The 21,743-nt window shown below is 58.4% G+C and overlaps 1 protein-coding gene across 2 annotated transcripts; it reads left to right on the top strand.

Moving 5' to 3' along the window:
• Positions 1–869: 869 nt before the first annotated feature.
• Positions 870–21,665, top strand: MAPK8IP1 (mitogen-activated protein kinase 8 interacting protein 1). 2 transcript variants are annotated; one of them, XM_045370457.3, is made up of 12 exons: positions 870–1,149; positions 13,308–13,413; positions 15,365–15,682; positions 17,208–17,289; positions 17,575–18,387; positions 18,569–18,644; positions 19,192–19,364; positions 19,658–19,767; positions 19,927–20,043; positions 20,180–20,250; positions 20,360–20,458; positions 20,857–21,665. In XM_045370457.3, exons 1-12 carry the CDS (start codon positions 1,049–1,051, stop codon positions 20,927–20,929), a joined length of 2,139 nt encoding a protein of 712 aa, XP_045226392.1. In that variant the 5' UTR covers positions 870–1,048; the 3' UTR covers positions 20,930–21,665. The 2 variants fall into 2 exon arrangements, with proteins under 2 accessions (XP_045226392.1, XP_065384307.1); XM_065528235.2 differs by lacking the exon at positions 870–1,149 and adding an exon at positions 11,725–12,179.
• The last annotated feature ends 78 nt before the right edge of the window (positions 21,666–21,743 follow it).

Below are 21,743 nucleotides of genomic sequence, written 5' to 3'. Positions count from 1 at the left end.
CCAAGAAGTCAACAGTGGGAGCAGAGGGAAAGGCCCCAAGTCTTAGAATGTGTGTGTGTGGGTGCAGAAGAGGGGTGCTTTGCAGGAAATGAAGTTGAGGCGCTAAGAAGAACGCTGGGAAGGTCCTGGCGAGAGACTGAGAAGCCCGGATGGCTCAATTCACCACGAGTAGCTGCTTGGGGCTGAAGAGAGGTTTGGGTCAATCTTTAGAGAGGACAGCCTCTAGGGAGAGTCTTTGGGAGGGTCCCCTCAAGGTAAAGGGACAGGACCGGGGTGAGGCCTGGATCCCAGCGCAGGAGGTGGAGTGTTTCCGGGTCTCAGTGGCAACACATTTGTGTTACGTTACATTCTCACAACAACCATGAGAGGGACAGTTATTGTTCCATTTCGCAGATGAGAAGACCAAACCTTAGTGTTCTGAAGTCACTAATGCAAGGCCCCACTGTCCAGTCACTTGTGGAGCCAGTGAATTCACACCACCTGACTCCAAACCTGTACGCTATAAGAGCCCACTGACATCCTCTCCTTTCTCTGCCTTCCTCCACGACCCTCCTTTTCCGTCTGCCTTCTTGGTCTCTGCTGCGGGGAGCCAACCTGGATCTTGGGGTCCAGTGTCCTGCCATTAGTCATCTGATACCCAGGCACTAAGCCCACCCGGAGGGATAAGGCCCACACCGGCCACGGGGTGGAGGAGAGTCGGTGTCGGATTTAGGGCGGGGCTGAGCCAAGCCCAGGGCCGCAGGGGCCGTGGCTTCAGCACCGCGGAGAGCGCCATCTCCGGGGGCGGGGCTGGAGGGTGGGGGCGGGGCCGGGGCGGGGCGCGCGAGACCCCGGCCGGGGCCCGGGGGCGCGCGCGGGGCGCTCTCGCCAGTCCCGCGAGCCGTGCGCGGTGCGGTGCCGCGCCCTGCCAGACACAGGTGCGCCTGCCGCGCCCGCCTAGCCCGAGCCCTGCGGCGGAGGCTGCCCCCTCGCCGCGCCTCCGCCTCCTTCGCAGCCGCCGCCTCCTCCGCGCCGCGCTCCGCCCGGATGGCCAGGGCTGTGCCCGAGAATGGCGGAGCGAGAAAGCGGCGGCCTGGGCGGGGGGGCCGCGTCCCCGCCCGCCGCCTCCCCGTTCCTGGGGCTGCACATCGCGTCACCTCCCAATTTCAGGTGAGAGTCCCCAGCCGCCGCGCGCCTCGCCCTTCAGCCGGGACTGATTCGCCTGGGCTGCCCTGCCCGCCCCCCACCCCAGAACCTCGGGAACCCGGGAACGAGAGGGCAGAGTGGGAATGGGGTCTCTTCCCGGGACAGAGCCCCACCCCGCCCCCCAAGAAGCCCCGCCAGCCTCAAGTCCGGACTGGTAGCCGCTGCATGTTCATGAGGCTATTCCCTCCGCCATTCCTTGTCCTAGGCTGGGAGGTCTGCGCTGGAATTGGAGGAGGGGGCTCGGAGGCCGCCTTCTCCCCGACCTCCGGGCTGCGGCAGGGTCTGGGGTCGGGGCGATCCCGGAGCGGGCAGGCAAGCTGCATCTTAGCCTGTGCCCAGTTCGAAGGTTTCTGAATAGAGCTGGGAACAGCCTGCAGGGGCGGGGGTCGCAGTTTCCTGGGGCAACGACGTTGTTGGTGCTGGGAGGAGGATGTCTTGGGCCCCTCCCCGAGCCCTGCCTGCCCAGATGGGCCTACCTGCCAGGCCTGGCCGCCAGGCCCCTCTGGATTGGGCAGCACCGACCTGGGCAGGTGTGTCTCTCAGGGCAGGCGCTGAAGGCTCAGCCTCAACCTGGGGAATCCTAGGCCTGGCTGTGGGAAGGGAAGTCGGCTCGGGAGTAGCCAAGGCCAGCGAGGGTGTGGAGGGAGATCCCTGCTGGGGTAAATACCCAGAACCCTGACCTGAGCTCCCATTCCACCACCCCTACCCCCCAATCTGGTGTTAGGCCCGTTGCATTTCAGAGAAGTGAAGGGTGAGTGGAGGAGGAACAGATGTACCTCCCCCATAATTCTGACCCCTAGTTGGTGGGGAGGAAGAGGCCGAAGTCACTGCTCCGGGCCTAGAGAGGGAGGCTTAGACATACCTCATTGTTTCCCCATCTCAAGAACTGGCGCCTTCGCCTCTCCTGGGGCACCACCCAGCCAGGCTCCAGCTGGGCTATTGGCGCCAGCCCCTCCTGGGAGCAAGGGGTCACTGGCTCCCAGGTCCTCAGGTGGGCAGAGACCCCTGGGGATCTCTAATGGCATCATCAAACCCAGAAACCTTCCCCGAGGCCGTGAGCTGAGCCGGGAGGATCAGAGGGAGCCAGATGGAGGAGGCCGGGCCTGAAGGCTCCAGGGCTGCAGCTCTCTGATAATGCCTTAGACTCACAGGCTGAGGTCTGAGACTCCACCTGGCATGGCACATGAGGCCTCCATGCAAATACTGCCTCCTCACCTGGAGGCCTCTACAGTGGAAGCACATGGGGCTTAGAGGAACCTGGGTTCAAATCCTAGCTCCACTACTTTCTAACTGTATTACTCAGGCAGGTTTTTGTCCTCTCTGGGTGCCATCTGTTAAGTGGGCTCATTAATATTGATTCTTGCCTGGAAAAGAGAAAAAGCACATCAGGTCAGTGTTCAACAAGTGTGTCAGCCCCCACACTCGCAGACAACACTACGGCTCACTGCTGTCCAGAGCATCTTCCCAAGGCCCCTCCCTTAACCCTCATAACTGCCCCAAGAGAGGGTAACGGTCTGCCCATTTTATAGATGAGGTGATTGAGATTAACAAAGGCAGGGTGGCTCATCTGGGGACTCCAAAATAGTCAGAGGCTAAGGCCACACCGGGACCCAGGTCTGTGCGTGTTCAATCCTCTCTACCTCCCGGCCCTGCCTCTGGCCCAGCGGGTAGCTTTTCCTCCTCAACCTGCTTCCCCAGGTGTCATGGATGCTTTAGTGAGAGGAGCTGAGGAAGCAGACACCAGCCAGTGAATGTGTGGCCAGCTCTGCGGCACATGGGACGAGGGTGGCAGTAGGCCACGAGGTTGAGGCGTGGGCCAGCCCTCTGGGACATGGTGGCCTGGCTGCGGAGACAAGGCCAGCGCGTGGGAATAATAAACGTCAGTGTCTCAGGCCCTGCTGGCCTGCCCCACTGCTCCTGAAGCCCCCGCTGCCCTTTCTCCTGGCCTGCCTCTCACTGTGCTTGGCTGGGCTCCACTTAACCCTGGGTGGGTGGGTAGTGCTTTCTTGTGGCTCTTTGGTGGAGTCATGGATCCAGCTGGCCTGGGTTTGGATCCTGGCTGGCCCTTCTTAGCTGTGTGCCCTGACACTGGGCATTTAAGCCCTCTGAGCCTCTGAGATGCCAGCACTGGCCCCTGCTCAGGATGATCCTAAGAATCAGATGAGATAACATGTGTTGAGTGTTTTAAGGGCTGAGGAGAGCCGCCTGTAGGCAGGGCTGTGTGTGTGCACACGCACGCAGGTGCCTTGACCCCCGGTGCCACTGTCAGCTCCCAGAAGACACAGGGGTTCTGTACCCAAACTTTGGTATCCCTGTTGCTCAGCACAGGATAGTTACTCAATAACGGTGGTAAGCGCTGACATTTGGAAGGCACTCAGTTCACCCAGGCACCATTCTAAGAGCTTCCTATGTGCAAGACTATTTACTCCTCGAAATAACTGTATCAACAGAGCGTTGTTATTATCCACACTTGCATGAAGAAACTGAGGCAGAGGGAGGTTAGGTAAGTGGCAGAGCTTGTAAGTGGTAGGCAGTCTGATGTCAGAGCCACCTCAAAAAGAAAGAGCCCTGGAGTACTGGAGGAGCGTGTGTGGAGAGGTGAGCATGTGGGCCTGACCTGAAAGAGTAGGAGCATTCGTTTGTTGGTGTTGGCTGAAATAAATACGTGTTGATTTTTGTTCTGATTATAGAAATGCGCCAGCTGGTTATAGTGGTTGGTCACCTTTGGGTGTGGTATGGGGCGAGGGATTTTCGCTTCGTATTTTACATCCTTTTTTTTTTTTTTTTTTTGGGATGGAGTCTCGCTCTGTCGCCCAGGCTAGAGTGCAGTGGCATGATCTTGGCTCACTGCAACCTCTGTATTCCGAGTTCAAGCGATTCTCCTGCCTTAGCCTCCCAAGTAGCTGGGATTACAGGTGCCCGCCACCACACTCGGCTAATTTTTGTATTTTTAGTAGAGATGGAGTTTCACCATGTTGGCCAGGCTGGTCTCAAACTCCTGACCTCAGGTTATCCACCTGCCTCAGCCTCCCAAAGTGCTGGGATTACAGGCATGAGCCACTGCGCCCAGTGTCATACTTTACAGGTTGAGTATGCCTTATCTGACATGCTTTGGACCAGAAACATTTCAGATTTCTAATTTCTTTTGGATTTTGGAATATTTGCATATGCATAATGAAATAGCTTGGGAGTGGGAACCCAAGTCTAAACATGAAATTGTTTTTTTCTTATATATCTTATACATATAGCCTAAAGGTAATTTTATATAATAGTTTAAATAATTTTGTGCATGAAACAAAGTTTGGATTGCACCTGTCACGTGGAGTCAGGTGTGAATTTACCGCCTGTGCTGTTGCGTTGGTCGCGAGCATTTAGGATTTTAGAGCATTTCAGATTTCGGGCTTTTGGATTAGGGCTGTTCACCTGTATTTGACTTCTTATTTTATCATGAGCATAGGTTACTTCTGTGTCTTACAAAATAATAAAAGAAAATTCAAAATTGAAGTGATATATGTTCATTATAAAGAAAAGTCTAGAAAAGAGAATTTAGAAATTTACACAGTGGAGACACTGGCACTGGGTAGGTGGGACAAAGAGGAGGGACGGAGGGACAGAGGGACAGTTCACATGGGAGGAACAGTAGAGACAAAGGGGGTTCCATGGGCAGGAATGGAGCGAGCGGCCTGTCTGTGGTGTGTAGACGGGGAATCTTGGATCAGAGAGAGACCTTAGAGACCAGGTCATCCAACCGGCTCCCTCCCCTTATGAAGAAACAAGACAGAGCGAGTGCTCCCCCAAGAGCACACAGCAAATTAGTGGTGAAGCTGGGACAGAGCGGGGCCATGGCTGCCTGGATGGTTTCCGTCTGCCCCACCACCCTGCCTCAGGGATGAGAGATGAGGCCACCGAGAGGCTTCTTCCTTCATCACTCAACAAACGTTTGCACTTTGCCTAGGTCACCAGGGAAACACTGCAAAGGCCCAGACGTGGGCCTGGTCATCATGCTGGTGGTGGTGTAGAAGGACGACAGACAAATGGACAGACGGCTTTACAGATGGGCTGGTGGGTGTGATGATGGCTCAGGTCAAGGGACCCAGGCTCAGCGGGTCAGGACAGGCCCCCCCAGAGGCAGGGACATTTCAGCTTAGGCCTGGTAGACGCATAAATATCACCCAAGGGTGTCACTGGAGTGAAGGGCTGAGACCAGAGCCGTGGGCAGGGTGCCTGGTGCGCAGTCTGGCGGGAGGGTGGAGAGCAGGATGTGCAGGAACTTGTAGGCCATGTGAGGACGCTGACCTCTTCACTGACAGAGGAGCCGGCAGGGGGTTAGGCAGGGAATGACAGGGTCGGACGGATCCTCTAGGACAGGGGCGTCCAATCTTTTGGCTTCCCTGGGCCACATTGGAAGAAGAAGAATTGTCTTGGGCCACATGTAAAATACACTAACACTAACGATATCTGATGAGCTAAGAAACAAAAACAAAAAATCACAAAAACATCTCATAATGTATCAAGAAAGTTTACGAATTTGTGTTGGGCCGCATTCAGAGCCATCCCGGGGCTCGTGCACCCATGGGCCAGGGGTTAGACAAGCTTGCTCTGGGAGGATCACCTGGCTGCTGGGTAGAGTGTGGCCGGGGGCCTAGCCATCCTGCTGGTAAAAAGGAGGGACAGGTTCAGGGTGTGAGGAAGAGTTAGGGGGCAGATTAGCCCACTTGGTGAGGAATAGGGAGTGGAGAGGCAGGAGTCTAGGATGAGGCTGGGGCTCCTTGGTGGGTGGGGTGTCCAGTGGGAGACCAGAGGGGTGGTGGGCAGCGTGCGAAAATCATGTGGGGACCTGCTGAATTTGAGACTGGGGATCATTGGAGGACCCAATTGGAGGATTCATACAGTCAGTTGGTTTTGGGTCTGGAGCTCAGGGGAGAGGATAGGGCTGGGGCCAAAGACCCTGGGAGTCTGAGTGTGGAGGGATGGCCACTGAAGCCTCAAAGAGGACATCACTTTCCAGGGAGACTGAGCAGAGGGCAGGAAGATGGCCGACCAGTGGCCTATTCAGCCAACCATGTTTTGCTGGAGATGAGGAGGTGCTGCCGGAGCTGCCTCATGCCCAGGACTGCCCTGGCCTGGCCCTGATGGACCTTGGATGTGGGGGCAGAGAATGTTGACTTGCCTCACACAGCCTGGCAGTGGCCAGGGCAGAATTTCAACCCCAGGTCGCTGATGGCAGAGCTTCAAAGTTTGTCTCTGGATTGCTGGAAATGAGCCACAACCCACTTCTAACCCGGGGCCCCCATGGTTCCCACAAATTGGGTCACAGCCACCATCTACACGTAGTTCTTAACCATTCTACGATGCCATCTTTGTTCCCTGGCCCCACTCTTGTATTCATTCCAAAATAGCAGGCACATCTCTGAGTGCCTTGCCTTGTTCCACCACTGGAGATGCCAGTGGAGAGCTTGTGGCTCCTGCTGTCATGGTGCTTGCAGTGCCTCTTTAATAGGCACTGATTTAGCACCTAGGGTATGCAGGGTCTTGGGCTTTGTGCATAGATAGGAGCGAAGGTAGGGAGTCAGTGCCCAGGTGAGTATGATGGCCCCGCCCTCAGGAAACTCACAGCTCTGGGGAGGGCAGGCAGCCCAGCAGCAGACAGGGAGCCCACGCTAGGCTGGCATGGCCCAGGATGAAAGTCTGTGAAGGAGAGCAAAGGAGAAAACAGCGCCCCAGATTCTACCCCATCTCACAGCTCAGTGTCCATGTGAGTGTTTCTTCCTGTGTGCGATTCATCCTGGGGAGACCACTGGATCATATATTCTGTCTTTTTGCTCATTCTATTTGTTGCCGTTTTGCACCTTAATACGCAGACTTTATAATGTTCATTCCAAAAGACTGCATCACATTCCGTCCACTGATGGTGACGGTGGAACCAGCCCCCGGTGCTGGCGACGCAGGTGTTTTCAGTTGTTTGCTATGATGAGGAAGGAACATCCTGTGTGTCCCGGTTCTTCTCCAAACAATGTGGGATTGTTTCCTCGAAGCCGTTTCCCAAAAGTCGAATCACTGGATCCCAGAGTTCTTGCAACGTATCGTCACGAAGATGTTTAAACAGATCAAACACGTTATACCCCAAGTGGGGCTGTCCCTCGGGGCTCATTTCTTTGGTTGGATTCAGTTTTCGTTGGAGATGACCGCCGTCCCCGTATGGAGGTGGTCAGGAAGGGAGTTCCGACCCAAAGAACAAACCCAGCCCAACCCCATGTTCACCCAGAGCCGGGTGGTGCGGGTAGAGACAGGGCCTGAGAGGGATGCTGGACCTGGCTCATCCCCACCCCACCATTTCAGCCAGTGCCATCTTCCCGGAGGACCTGACGTCCTAGTCCAGACTCCGGTGTAGGTGGGAACACAGGAAGTTGATTTGAAAAGTGGACTGACAGAGATTTCCAAGGCAAAAATCCAGAGAGCCCCGGGACACCTGTGGTTAATTCATTCAGCATTTGTTAAGTACCTATTAGGCACCACACATGTTGATCGAAACAGATATGATCCCACCCATATGGATTAACTGACTCCAAGGGGAGGCCACCACGGGCCACATAACCCAAAGGTAAAATTACAGTGATTCGGAACCACAGCCAGGAGGGACTCCGAGAGCCCATAGCAGGGCGGTTTGGCTTGGTCCCAGAGGTCAGAGAAGGCTTGCAGAGGAGACCATGCTACTGCTTTGGGAGCTGCGTTACTGGGGGAAGAGATAAAGGCGGGAGGTGGGAGGATTGAGGGGAAATGATGCTGGTTGGAGGGAAAGGAGGCTTTACAGAGCCTTCAGGCCACAGATGAGAATTTGGGGCCCTTCCCCTAAGGACCTGAAGAAGCTATTAAAGGGCTCTGAGCTGGGGAAGAGGGACCAGACCAGATTTGTATTTCAGGGTCAGCTTTGCTGTCATTGCCTGGTGGAGAGTGGCTGGTAAAGGAACCAGAGGGAAATGGGGAACCCACATAGGGTTGAGCAGCCAGTCAACAGGTGTCTTGATAACTCATTGGGAGCCAGCTTCGTTCTCAGCACTTAGAGGGCTGCAGAGAGGCAGGCTGGACCCCTGGACCACACGGGCCCTCTGTCACAAGAGAGGCCTGTGGGGCATTGTGGCCAGGACCCAAGGTCAATCAGTTGGCATCCTTACCTCACCACAGCGCAGCCAGGAATGCAAAGGCCAAAGAATGGCATCCAAACAGCCAATGCCTGGCTCAGATTCGGCCTTGCTCAGCTAAAGCCTCAGCACTTTACCACTTAACCCTTACTTTACATACACTTCTAACTCAGCCTACTACTGAGCTGAAATAGTCCATCAGAAAGGGCAGGACTGCGGTCGGTAGAAATGCGACCCAGCAAGGCAGGGGAAAAAGGCCGGAAACCAACATCAGAACACAAAAGGCATGTTTGTTCAGGGCCATTTAGGAAAGCACAGCTCAGGGTGGGGTGGGAGCAGGGGCTGGCATGGCCAGAACTGTGAGGAGCCGGCAGGGCCAAAAGCAAGGACTGAGGCAGCAGGGTAGGAGGAATCAGGTGAATGCAGGAACAGGGGCCTCACGTAGAAAGGTCAGGGTGGTCTCCAGAGACCAAACTCATGGCTCAGAGCCACCAAACGTTAATATGGATGACGTCTGAAGGATCACAGCACCCAGGATAGACAAGCAGGTCTGAAGGGTGGGCAGGGGCTGCTTCTACAGGAGGCTGCTGAAACTTCCAGACCCAGAGGTGAGGGAGGCCGGCCTGTGGAGGGCTGTAGGATTCAGTTTGGAGGCCTGCTGGTGCTAAGGCTGCCATGAGCAGGGTGGATCAAGCAGGACAGGAGGAAACCGTCCTCTTTTCCCCTTCCTTCTCCCCTCCATCCTTTCCTCCCTCCTCCTTTCCCTCCTTCCTTCCCCACATTGACCTTCCATGAGCCTTCAGGGACCAAGCATCTGTTTAGCCTTCTCTCCATAAAGGAACCCCCAGGGTTTTGGCTGGGAGGCCAGAATATCTGGTGCCTGGAAAAGAGGAAAGGGCAGAGTCTTGGATGGGGGGTGACTTGCAGAGGGGACTCTTTGACCAATCAGTCCCCCTGGATCCTGGGTAGTGACCTCCTACTCACACAAACTCCATTCTGCTAACCCTCACCAGCCCTCTGAGGTGGGTGGGCAGGGATTGGTGGCTTCATCCTGTATGTGGGAAACTGAGGCATAAGGCACCTTATGTCTAAGCCTTAGTGTTCCTCATCTGTAAAATGGGAAAAATGGAACGAACCCTCTCCCAAGGTTGTTGCAATGAGGATTAAGAGAGATGCATGGCATAAATGTTGGGGCCGGGATGGGGCAGCTTCAACGTGAAAGAGTCAGGATTTATTTCAGGCCTCCCGCTTCCAAGCCTGATACAGTGATCATTCTTCCATCCTGCCTTACTTATGAGAGGCACCCAAAAAGTTAGACAAATCATCCCCCTTAACCCACCCCAGTAGGGCCAGGGATCAGCCATGGGTTCTCTGACCCCCAGCCCAGTATTCTTTCCAGCATTGCCCAGTTAAAGCCCACTGCCCTCAGCTGTACCAGAAGATGCTGCTGTCCTTGCCTCACCCAGACCTATTGTCCAAGGAAGTGGGAATATCAGGTGATGTTGAAGGTGTGGAAATGAACTGAGAAGCCTCTAACCCAGGTCTAAGCCAGACCCCGCAGGCCCTGCTCCAGCCTGCAGTTCGAGAGGAGCAGGTGGAGGCGGAGGCTGTCCTTTGACAGACATCTAGCAGGCTCATGCTGAGCACCCAGTGTGTGCAGGATGAACTCGCCAGCTCTGCCCTCCAGGAGCAAGGGGAGGAAGGGGTCTTGATCACCTGCTGGGTACAGTATAGGGTCATCAGTCAGGGTGCTGTGTACAGGCCCCATCCACCTTTGGAGCAACCAGGGTTGGGGAAGTGGGTGTTTCTGAGGGAGGGCTGGCCCTGTCTGCTGCACACACTACTAGACATCCAGGCAGATGGTGACATCAGCCGCATGCAAGGGCTGGGAGGGCTTCCTGGAGGAATGGGCTTAACTGAGCACTCTTCCAGCAAGCATGCTTTGAGAGTCTGCCATGTGCTCCATCTGAGCACTGGTTTTGACACAGGGCCCACGCGGACTACGCGTGGAGCCGGAGGCCTTGTCTGCAGGCACAGGAGCCTGCTGCTAGCGGAGAGCCTTGAGGGTTCCAAGTGGGGCGGGAGGGATGATGGCATTTCTGGCAGTTTTGTCTGATTGTCTGATAGTGGCAGGTGAAGTGGGATGGTGCAGGCATGGGGAGACTGAGGCAGACAGGCCAGTGGGGACATCTGGGAGGGCAGAGGCTGGACTAGGGCTTGGCAATGAGGAAGAGGAACCACGTGTGAGGAGACACAGATATGTGCAGGGGGGCCGGGCGCCTTGGCTCATGCCTGCAATCCCAGCACTTTAGGAAGCTGAGGCAGGCAGATCACCTGAGGTCAGGAGTTCAAGACCAGCCTGGCCAACATGGTGAAACCCCGTCTCTACTAAAAATATAAAAATTAGCTGAGCGTGGTGGTGCACACCTGTAATATCAGCTACTCAGGAGGCTGAGGCAGGAGAATCACTTGAACCCAGGTGGCAGAGGTTGTGGTGAGCCAAGATCATGCCATTGCTCTCCAGCCTGGGTGACAGAGTGAAACTCTGTCTCAAAAAAAAAAAAAAAAAAGTGCAGAGGTCACTGACAGAGCAGGGGCATTTGAGGGCACCTCTGGGTCAGCAGTCCTGCAGCTCTCCCATGCCATCTGAGTCCCAGGGCCTCCCCTTTGCACCACTGGCCTTCTCGGTGACCATCTGGGCAGCCAGTGTGAATTGAACACTTACTTGGTGTCGGCCACTGGGTTACTGTCCCTGAGCTAGAGATGCCACCCTGTCCTGGACGGATGCAGGAGGGCTGCTCTGGCTTCTGGGCCAGGCCCTCCTCCCCAGTTCCACCCCAGCTGGCCGGCCACACCCTCCCCATGGCCCGGGGAACCACCACCCTTGGGCTGCAAGTCAGAAGTGACCCTACAGGGCACCTTGTCCATCCAGTCCCCATCCCCCACCCCTCTGTGCAGTGCCCTCCAGGGGCCTCCAGGTTCTGTTTATGTCACTCCAAAGGGACAGGAAGCTCGTTACCACCCAGCAGCCCTTCCAGCTCTGCTCTAAGGGCCCAAACACTGGCCCGCCCTTAGCTGTGGCTCTGGCGCCTCCTGCATCCATAGGCCCTGCCTTCCTGGGTCCTGAAGGCTTTGAGCCCTGGCTGCAGGAGGAGGCAGCCCAGATCAAATCCAGTCTGGATGCATCCTGGGCCCACAGAAGCCTCCCAGATGAGGTCGGAGGGCTGAGCCTATGGCAGTGCGAACGGAGTGTTCATTCTTGAGGTGTTTGGGAAGCGCCCCCTCATCTCCCACCTGGCACTCTGACTGGGGCACTGGCCCTTTAAAGCCAATCAAGGGCTGGCTTTTGGGGGGAAACATCCTAGATTTCTGCCATCTACTTACAAGCCTGGGCCAGGGAGGGGGGCCACCTCAGTCCCCGACAGGGGCATTGGAAGGGCAGGTGGAGCCAGTGGCATTGATTGAAGTAACCTGATCCCGTGAGGGAGGCGGCCACAGCGACAGCAGCGCAACGGCCAGCTGGGAGGAAGCTGCCTGCAGCTGAGGGCTGCGTTGGGAAGAGCTGGGGCTGGGACCCGGGTCGGCAGCTGCAGCCTCCTCTCCTGGCCTATCTATTTTTAATGAGCTCCCCAGGCTTCTGCAGCGGGCAGGACGCAGAAAGACAGGCCCAGGCGGTGGAGGCCAGAGGCCCCCAGCCCTGCCCTGAGCCCTGGCCCCCGCACCCTTCCGGGCATGAGAGGGCAGCCCTGGGGCCCCGCAGCCCCCCTGCCGGGCAGGGCTCTCCATGCAGCTGGTGCTGAAGATGGATTCGAGCCCAGACAATGACAGCTGGTTGGAGGATCAATGGGAGCGCTGGTAGGGGCTACCGGGGCTGGCAGGGGTGGAGACCAAGCTGGGGTGAGCTCCATCGAGCTCAGGGTCTCTATTTGGTCTGATTGAGGCGAGCGGCAGGGAGTCTAGGCCTCCTAGGTTCCCCTGGGGGCTAAGCCACCATCTCTCCTGGGTGACCTTGGACTCGTGGGTTTCCCTTGCTCTGTGCCTCAATTTCTTGGACTTATCTGGGAAAAGCCTCATACATTCTTCCCAACTTCCCAAATGTTCTACCCTCCAGCAAGCCAGGCAGAGTGCCCAGGACTAGAGGTGAGCAAGAGACAGGCTGCCTTGCAGTGGCTGGCCCAGCTCTGCATTCTGAGGTGGGGACTCAGGGCTGGCCTAGGGAGAGGGGGGTTCTGGTGAAGCTGGTTAGTGTTGTAGTGCCCCGGTGCTCTGAGCTGTCTCCTGAGCTTATAACACCTCTGATTCCACCTGGGGCTTTTCCTGACCCCATGTGTGCAGCCTCCTGTTCAGGGTCCTTACGATGGAAAAGGAGAAGATTTTGTGGTTGAAGAGATGAGACCACCAAGTGCACAGCATGAGGCTATAGTCCTTTCTGGAATAGGCTGAAACTACCCACACCAGATTTTCCTTCGCTTGTTCCCTGGGCTCAAGGGGCATGAGTCTTCCTGAGCTGGGGCGTGGGGCCCTCCTTTGAGGCTGCTGCCAGCACCTCGGGTCTTGCTACTGCAGAGATTGCACTGGGAGCTCTCCTACTCCAGGCTTGCTGCTCTTCTCAACTCCATGGATTCTCCATGGTGAACTGGCCTTGGCACCTGCCTTGACCCTGGGAGGAGGCTCTGACCAGTTAGGCCTTCTAAGCACTGCCTGCTGGTTGGCAACAGAATGACAACTCCCAGGGAGGAGCTGGAGTAACCCAGAGCCGCCTCTTCCGCTGCCACCCTAGGAGGATTGCCTTTTGGCCCGAGCCCCATGCTCTTTCCCTGCCTGCTGACTACCCCCTGCATTGACACAGATGGACCCCAAATCCTGTCCTCTGGGGGCTGTGTTCGGCCTTCAAGAGGCTGCCCCCTGAAAGAGGTAACAGGGAGATGTGAGCAGGCATAGCAGTGCCCCTGAGTTGTAACTTTGGCTTCCTGTCCCCACCAGGCTCACCCACGACATCAGCCTGGAGGAGTTTGAGGATGAGGACCTCTCGGAGATCACTGATGAGTGTGGCATCAGCTTGCAGTGCAGAGACACCCTGTCCTTACGGGTAAGGGTGAGCTCCCAGGAGCTCCTGAGTGGGGTGGCAGGAAGACTAGGGACGGGGTAAGGGCATCCCCATATCGATAAAAGGGGTTTCAGGTCTGTGCTGGCACCCTCATGAAATGAAATGATGTGCAAGAAACATAGGTATACTGCTTGGCATGTCTTGGGTGTACAATCAGAATTTTATTTATTATTATTATTATTATTACCGCTGTCGGGGACTAAGGCAGGAAGTAGCTCCTTCAGCTGCCCACAAGATGAGAGAGGTAGGAAGTCTTGAGACCTAGGGCATTAACAATTAGGACCAGACTTAAGGGAGACTCAGGGCTACCCTAAATCCTTTTGGGAGCAGCCCTGGAAAGGGCCTGAGGCAGACAGGGTGGAGTCTGGTAGAATCTGCAGTGCTTTGAGGCAGGAAGAAACAGCCAAGGCACTCCTGGAATAACTCCTGTGGCTGCTGGCTGCTATACACCAGACAGATGGCACTGCATGGCCTCCCAGACCGTCTCTGGCCCCTAGTCCTAAAGGCCCCCACTGAGGAGTTTGCCCAGCATTGCTGCTGGTTTGGGCCCTTGGCTTTGTCCTAGGGAAGATGACTGTCTCCTGTCCCTAAAGATCTGAATGCTGCCAGGAAGTCCCCAGCACCTGGGGAGCTGCGGTCAGATGGGGATCCCAACTATGTCTTTTCAGAACAGGAAGAAGGGGCTGGCTAGCCAGGAAATGGAGGACAGAGCACAGGGGTTGGTTTTAGAGCCCAGAGCTCCTCTGAGCCCCCAAGAGGGCAGGTAGCCAGATATGGTGTCAGGAGAGTGGTTACCATAGGAGCATGCATTATGCCTTGGGGAGGGGGTGCCTGTCTCTGTGTTGACCTCCTGCTACCCCCAGAGACTCAGTAAGCTCTGCCAGGCAAGAGGAAACCAAGGGGTGTGGATAACCCCCTAGTCCCCAGTACCCCAACCTTCCACTCTCCGGCCAGGCCAGGAAGAGGCAGAGGCCTCTAGATTTGGGGAATGGTCTCAGGGCCCTGACTTAGCTTCTCAAAGGTCAGGCACCTGTTCTGGACTCTCACCCTGCCCTCTCCCCCAGCTGCACTAGCAGAGCCTTGGAGAGGGTTGCCCCCCAGCTAGGCAGGGCCCCCAGGCACTACTGGCCAGAGGTGTGCCCCTGAGGGGCCTCAGACAAGCTCCAGCGGGCTTCACACACGTTCCAGTGAGTACTCAGCTCTCTTGGAGGTTGGGAGGCAGTAGTGTTGTCCCCACTCAACTGATGAGGGGCCTGAAGGGTCAGGGGATCTGTCCAAGGTGCCAGGGAGTTGGCGGCAGAACTGGAGCTAGGATGGGGCTCTGCATCTTCAAGGCAGACTCGTGGAGGGCCGATCTCGGGCTGGAGGGGCCTGGGCCGGCTGGCTTAGGACGGGGCTTCCACCGCCTTGGTTCGGGGGCCCCGCTCGCCCCTCCCCCTCGGCGTCCCCTTCCCATCCCTTTCAGGTCTCCGCCGTTCCTTGCCTGGCTGAGCCTCAGTTTTTCCCGTTTTCCTCAAGTCGCCTTCAAATACTATTTCCCCCGCCCCCATCCCTTGCCGCCCCCCCCCCCCCCCCGAACTCCTTGGCGACCACTGAGTCCCCATAGCAACAGCGGTGACTTCACTCTGGGCTCGGCTTACAACCCCAGTGAGGTCACCGGCCGTTGCCAGGGGAACGGGAGGGCGCAAGGAGTCCGGGGTGGGGACTGTGGGGAGGTGCAGGCAGTCAGAGGCACGGCTGGAGCCGGGAGGCGGCGGCCTCGCGCTTCCTAGCGGCCGGCGGGCGAGAGCGCCCCAGTCTCCAGCGGCCCCTGCTCCGCTCGCCTCGTGCCCCCTTCGCGCAGCAGAATGGACTCGCCCGGGAGGGGGGCGGTGCAAGCGGCCTCGGCCCCGCCCCGGCCCCGCCCCCTGACGCCCCTCCGTGCGCCACGCAGCCCCCGTGCGCCGGGCTGCTCTCTGCGGGCGGCGGCGGCGCGGGGAGCCGGTTGCAGGCGGAGATGCTGCAGATGGACCTGATCGACGCGGCGGGGGACACTCCCGGGGCCGAGGACGACGAGGAGGACGACGACGAGGAGCGCGCGAGGAGGACGACGTCGGGAGCGGGGCCGCCCAAGGCCGAGTCCGGCCAGGAGCCGGCGTCCCGCGGCCAGGGCCAGAGCCAAGGCCAGGGCCAGGGCCCGGGCAGCGGGGACACGTACCGGCCCAAGCGGCCCACCACGCTCAACCTCTTCCCGCAGGTGCCGCGGTCTCAGGTGAGGTGCCAACGCGGGGGGCGGCGCCCTGGGCCGCCGCGGAGATGTGAGGGGGAGCGCAGAGGGGCTGCAGCGGAAGGGGACACCCACGGGTCCAGTGTCTGGGGACAGCGCCTGCATAGAGGCCGCAGTGGCTTGCTCCCGGGGGTGGGATCCGAGCAGCGGGCAGAACCATCCTTAGGAAGAGGGCTAAGTCCAGCTGGCCGGGCTTGGAGCCTTGAGGCGGGATTGAAGGAGGAAAGGACTGGGGTTTGTAGAGGAGTAGGGAATTAAGAGAATGACGCTCTGAGGGGTTCGAAGGGTTTGGAGCGTGGGACCGCAGGCTGTGGCAGGGTTTCTCCTTTAGGGTATGGGGTTCCTGATGAAAGCGGGGTAGAAGCGGGGCCTGGAGAAAAGGGCATCCGAAGTGGTCATCGTCGGGGAGGCCATGGGAGATTGTGGCGAGGTGGGGATGGGGAGCTCAGGGGCCACAGGCCGTTTGAGATCTGGGCAGCTGGGGATTCCCGGAAGGCAGGGGAGAGGAATGGGGGATGGAGCTACTTGGCTAAGTTGGGGGCCTAGGGCCCCTGGGAGGGTGGCTGGATGCCAAGGAGAGTTGAATAGGGTTGGGGGAGCCGGCTGTGGCCCTTTGTCTTCCAGGCTCATCAGGAGAAGTGCAGGGAAGGAGCTCCTGGGAGGTGGGGCTGCTGGGGCTGCAGGGAAAGGCTTGGTCCCTTTCCCAGGATCCTGTGAATGGCTTTTGGCAGCCTGGCTCAGGAACGTGAGGGCTTGGGAGAGAGCTCCCAGGGGAGGGAGCCTCCGTGGAGTGGAGGGAGCCCTGTGTGGGCATTGTGGGGAGGGGTCCCGGGGCTGAGAATGTAGAATGGGCAGCCCGGGATACCCAGGAAGGAGGGCTGCTGACAACTGCATCTGTCAGTCCTCAGTCACGTGCCACTGTGGTGCGGGGTGCAGGAAAACTCTGTTATGGATTTGTCACTGGGATGATTCATCCCTGTCCCCCAGGCCAGCTGCTGGGGAGACCCTTCCTTGTGCTTTTTCCAGGCTCTACCAGAAGGTTCCCACCCCTTCTAGGCCATAACTTCCCAAGCTCCAGAGCAGAGAATCACCTGTCTCTGACTTGGGCTGGATTTGAGCATTTTCCAAGTAACCCTCAGTGTCTGGGACTGGGTATCTGACTGTGTCTCCAGAGAGCTCCTGCTTCTCTTCTCCCCCACCTCCTACCCCTCTTGCCACCACACACATTGACCATCACCACCTTTGTTAAGGGTGATAAGAGCATCTCCCTGAGGGTTGACCAGCTTCCCTGAGCAAGGCGGAAGGCCATCCGGAGCCAGCAAGCCTGGCTGTGACTTGCCACCCTTCCTGCCTGCTCCAGAGGAGAGTTGGGAGTGAGGCCTTTGACAGTGGAGGCGGGGTGAACACAGCAAACGGCCCTAGGGATGGCCTGAGGGGGCAGGGCCGGGGCCTCCCTGTGCCGGGCACTGTTGACCACTTCCATCACAAGAGCCTTTTGTTCCCCGCACAGGACACACTGAATAATAATTCTCTGGGCAAAAAGCACAGTTGGCAGGATCGGGTGTCTCGATCATCCTCACCCCTGAAGACAGGTAAGTCAGGGCCCTTTTCCTTACCTGGACCTCCGCCTGCCCTGACTCAGTCCCCACTGCAGAGAGCAAACCCTGCAGTCTCCAAAGGGCTGAGTAGAGGTAAACTGTCCACCCACATCCCTGCACAAGCCCATCCAGGGGGTGAGATCAGTGGTAGCGTGAGGGAGTTGACTGGCCCCAGAGAGGCTTTGTCTTGGTTTCTGTGTCACCAAGCTGAGAGTGGCGGGTGCAGGCAGCTGGGAGTTGGGAGAGAACCCCTGCCTTCATGACCTGCCTGCTCTCCAGGGGAGCAGACGCCGCCACATGAACACATCTGCCTGAGCGATGAGCTGCCCCCCCAGAGCAGCCCCGCCCCCACCACAGACCGGGGCACCTCCACCGACAGCCCTTGCCGCCGCAGCACAGCCACCCAGATGGCACCTCCGGGGGGTCCCCCTGCTGCCCCGCCTGGGGGTCGGGGCCACTCGCATCGAGACCGAATCCACTACCAGGCCGATGTGCGACTAGAGGCCACTGAGGAGATCTACCTGACCCCAGTGCAGAGGCCCCCAGACCCTGCAGAGCCCACCTCCGCCTTCCTGCCGCCCACTGAGAGCCGGATGTCGGTCAGCTCCGATCCAGACCCTGCTGCCTACCCCTCCACGGCAGGGCGGCCACATCCCTCCATCAGTGAAGAGGAGGAGGGCTTCGACTGCCTGTCGTCCCCAGAGCGGGCTGAGCCCCCAGGCGGAGGGTGGCGGGGGAGCCTGGGGGAGCCGCCGCCACCTCCACGGGCGTCTCTGAGCTCGGACACCAGCGCCCTGTCCTACGACTCGGTCAAGTACACGCTGGTGGTGGATGAGCACGCACAGCTGGAGCTGGTGAGCCTGCGGCCGTGCTTCGGAGACTACAGTGACGAGAGTGACTCGGCCACCGTCTATGACAACTGTGCCTCTGTCTCCTCGCCCTATGAGTCGGCCATCGGAGAGGAATATGAGGAGGCCCCCCGGCCCCAGCCCCCTGCCTGCCTCTCCGAGGATTCCACGCCTGACGAACCCGACGTCCATTTCTCCAAGAAGTTCCTGAACGTCTTCATGAGTGGCCGCTCCCGCTCCTCCAGTGAGTCAGCAAGGGGAAGCAGTTGGGGGGTGGGGGTTCCCTAGCGGGACAGAGCCAAAATGCGAAGTGTTCTGGGAGGCGACCCCAGGCCCCATCTGGTTAGGACTGAGGCTTCTACCTGCCCCGCTAAACCTGGATCAGAGCTGTGACCTCCCATCCAGCCACACCCCCTCACCTGCAGGTGCCGAGTCCTTCGGGCTGTTCTCCTGCATCATCAATGGGGAGGAGCAGGAGCAGACCCACCGGGCCATATTCAGGTGAGAGCCATGGGCTGGCTGGGCCTGGCCACGCAGCAGTTTGGGCCACACACCACCCTCCATTTGTCACCCCTACATGGCCTCAGCCTAACCCCTGCCATCAGCATTCGTTGATCCACTCAGCCCTGGGAGGACAGTGTCCACTCTCTAGGGACTCAGAGTATGGTGACAAAGAGGATGGCTACGGTGAGGGATCCCAGGACTGCGCACCTAGTCTGGTCGGGGGCAGGGCACCCAGGAGGGTGACCAAGAGGATGCCTGCCCACACCCCACCTGACCCTTCTCTAGACAAAAGCCTGCGCTTCCCACAGCCTGTCCATTTTAGAGGGTCCCTGCCCGCACCCTCCCTTGGCCTGTGTTTCCTCAATGGCAGACGCATGTTTGCTTGACCTTGCTCTCCCCTGGGGTTAGCACTGCCACAGGCACACAGGATGCTTTTGCAAATGTTTACTGAAATGACGATGCTGCTGTGGCTCCCAGACCGCAGAGTAGGCCTGGCCGGACAGGCCCTGGTGCCGAATTTCTCACCTGTCCTTGCTGGGGACAGGTTTGTGCCTCGACACGAAGACGAACTTGAGCTGGAAGTGGATGACCCTCTGCTAGTGGAGCTCCAGGCTGAAGACTACTGGTACGAGGCCTACAACATGCGCACCGGTGCCCGGGGCGTCTTTCCTGCCTATTACGCCATCGAGGTCACCAAGGAGCCCGAGCACATGGCAGGTAGCGTTCCCTGCCTGGCCTGTGCCCCCAGCCACCACATCTGTCTGCCCCGACTTGCTGCTGGGTGAACGTGTACTCCAGATCTTAGCCAGACAGGTGGGGGGCTGAGTGGAGGTGATTTTAGGTCCTTTTCACGATCGAGCAAAGTGAGGCCCGGCCAAGTTGGGCAGCCAGGGATTGTGGCAGCCTGTGTGGGCTCTGCCATTCCCTGTGCCTCACCCGCCCTCCTTCGCTTGGCTGCTCAGCTCCCTCCTGCTGTTTCTGCCCCTCCTCAATTCACACTTGCTTTCCAGCCCTGGCCAAAAACAGTGACTGGGTGGACCAGTTCCGGGTGAAGTTCCTGGGCTCAGTCCAGGTTCCCTATCACAAGGGCAATGACGTCCTCTGTGCCGCTATGCAAAAGGTACCTGAGCCCTCTCCCTTCTCCTCCCTTGGATGCTCCCTGGGGCAGAGGAATACAGGTGTCTAGAGGCAGTAAAGGCCTCAGGGCTCAGGCCCTGGGACAGGAGGGATCAGCAGAGGAACAGACAGCAGCTGACGTGGCTCCGTGTGTCACCTATAGATTGCCACCACCCGCCGGCTCACCGTGCACTTTAACCCACCCTCCAGCTGCGTCCTGGAGATCAGCGTGCGGGGCGTGAAGATAGGCGTCAAGGCCGATGACTCCCAGGAGGCCAAGGTGACTCCTCCCAACCCAGCCCCTTCCTTCCATGGCCCCCAGCTTTCCCCCAAGACTTGGAGTGAAGAGGCCGTCTCCTCTCACCCTCATTGCAGGCCAGGTGACCGCCCTCTTGCTTCTTTTCTCCCTCCTGTAGGGGAATAAATGTAGCCACTTTTTCCAGTTAAAAAACATCTCTTTCTGTGGATATCATCCAAAGAACAACAAGTAAGTGGGGGTGGGATGGCAGTGGAGGAGGCACGGCTGGTCTGCAGCCTTCAGGTGGTTGGGTGTGGGCCGAGCCCCTGTCCCAGCACAGACAGACCTGTCCCTGCAGGTACTTTGGGTTCATCACCAAGCACCCCGCCGACCACCGGTTTGCCTGCCATGTCTTTGTGTCTGAAGACTCCACCAAAGCCCTGGCAGAGTCCGTGGGGTACGTGTGCATCCTGCTGAGCACCCAGCCCGAGGGAGCACACCTCATCCCAGGCCCTAGGGCTGCTTCCTGGCGCTCAGCTTTGCCCCTTGGTTTCCCCCGCAGCTCTGGAGAACCATCTCCAGACCCCAGTGCAGTGGCCTGGAGGGAGGGTGGCAGGGCAGGGCGAGCCTGAGGAGTGGCTTCCAGGCTTGGTAGCTGCTGAGCCACGTCTTCAGCTGACATCTTACTGGGAAATGCAATGGCAATTCTGTAGAGAACAGAGCCAAGTGGCCCCGGCCAGAGGAACCAGAGCCACATTCAGGCCCCAAGGCTCCGGTGGGAAAACCCTGGGTCGGGATTCCATTCCTCCCTTGCCAGTGGCGGTCTGAGCCATCTCTGTGTCCCCTGGCTTCTAGGAGAGCATTCCAGCAGTTCTACAAGCAGTTTGTGGAGTACACCTGCCCCACAGAAGATATCTACCTGGAGTAGCCGTGCAGCCCCGCCCTCTGCATCCCCCGGCCCTCAGGCCAGTGCCAGGACAGCTGGCTGCTGACAGGATGTGGCACTGCTTGAGGAGGGGCACCTGCTACCACCAGGGGATGAGGAAGTGGGGGCTGCTGGCCCAGGGTAGGGGAGGGTGGGGCAATGGGGAGAAGCAAATGCGGTTTATTGTAATATATGGGATTAGATTCATCTATGGAGGGCAGAGTGGGCTGCCTGGGGATTGGGAGGGGCAGGGCTTGGGGGGCAGGCCTCTGGCAGAGAAGGATGTCCGTTCCAGGAGCACACGGCCCTGCCCCATCCTGGGCCTTACCTCCCCTGCCAGGGCTCGGGCGCTCTGGCTCCTGCCTTGATGAAGCCCGTGTCCTGCCTTGATGAAGCCTGTGCCACCTGCAAGTGCCCACCCTGCCCCTGCCCCAACCCCCACCGAAAAGCCGTGAGCTCAGGCTGAGCCCAGCCACCTCCCAAGGACTTTCCAGTGAGGAAATGGCAACACGTGGAGGTGAAGACCCCGTTCTCAGCTCCGTCATTTGCGGGACTTTGGGTGGCTCCTGCCACTGACCTCACCGGCATGCTGGCCTGTGGCAGGCCTAGGACCTCAGTGGGGAGGAGGAGCTGCCGCAAGGCCCTGTCCCAGCAGGAGGGAGGCTTCCTGACTGACACAGGCCAGCCCCATCTTGGTCCTGTCACCCTGGCCCCAACTATTAAAGTGCCATTTCCTGTCTGGACTGCAGTGGATGTATCTGTATGGACCCCTCCTGTCCCCATCTCACTCCCAGCCCAGGAAAGCCAAGCCTTTGTC

This window comes from Macaca fascicularis, chromosome 14, assembly GCF_037993035.2.
Source record: "Macaca fascicularis isolate 582-1 chromosome 14, T2T-MFA8v1.1".
In the NCBI taxonomy this organism is placed as follows: Eukaryota; Metazoa; Chordata; class Mammalia; order Primates; family Cercopithecidae; genus Macaca; species Macaca fascicularis.
Note: the sequence above shows the minus strand (reverse complement) of the source record. Positions and strands in the feature narration are given on the sequence as shown.

Excerpts from the sequence above, each read along its gene's own strand:
- MAPK8IP1 (XM_045370457.3), top strand. The coding sequence starts at position 1,049 with ATGGCGGAGCGAGAAAGCGGCGGCCTGGGCGGGGGGGCCGCGTCCCCG. Across the intron at positions 15,683-17,207 it reads CGCAGGTGCCGCGGTCTCAG|GACACACTGAATAATAATTC; the intron begins GTGAGGTGCCAA and ends TTCCCCGCACAG. Across the intron at positions 17,290-17,574 it reads ATCCTCACCCCTGAAGACAG|GGGAGCAGACGCCGCCACAT; the intron begins GTAAGTCAGGGC and ends CCTGCTCTCCAG.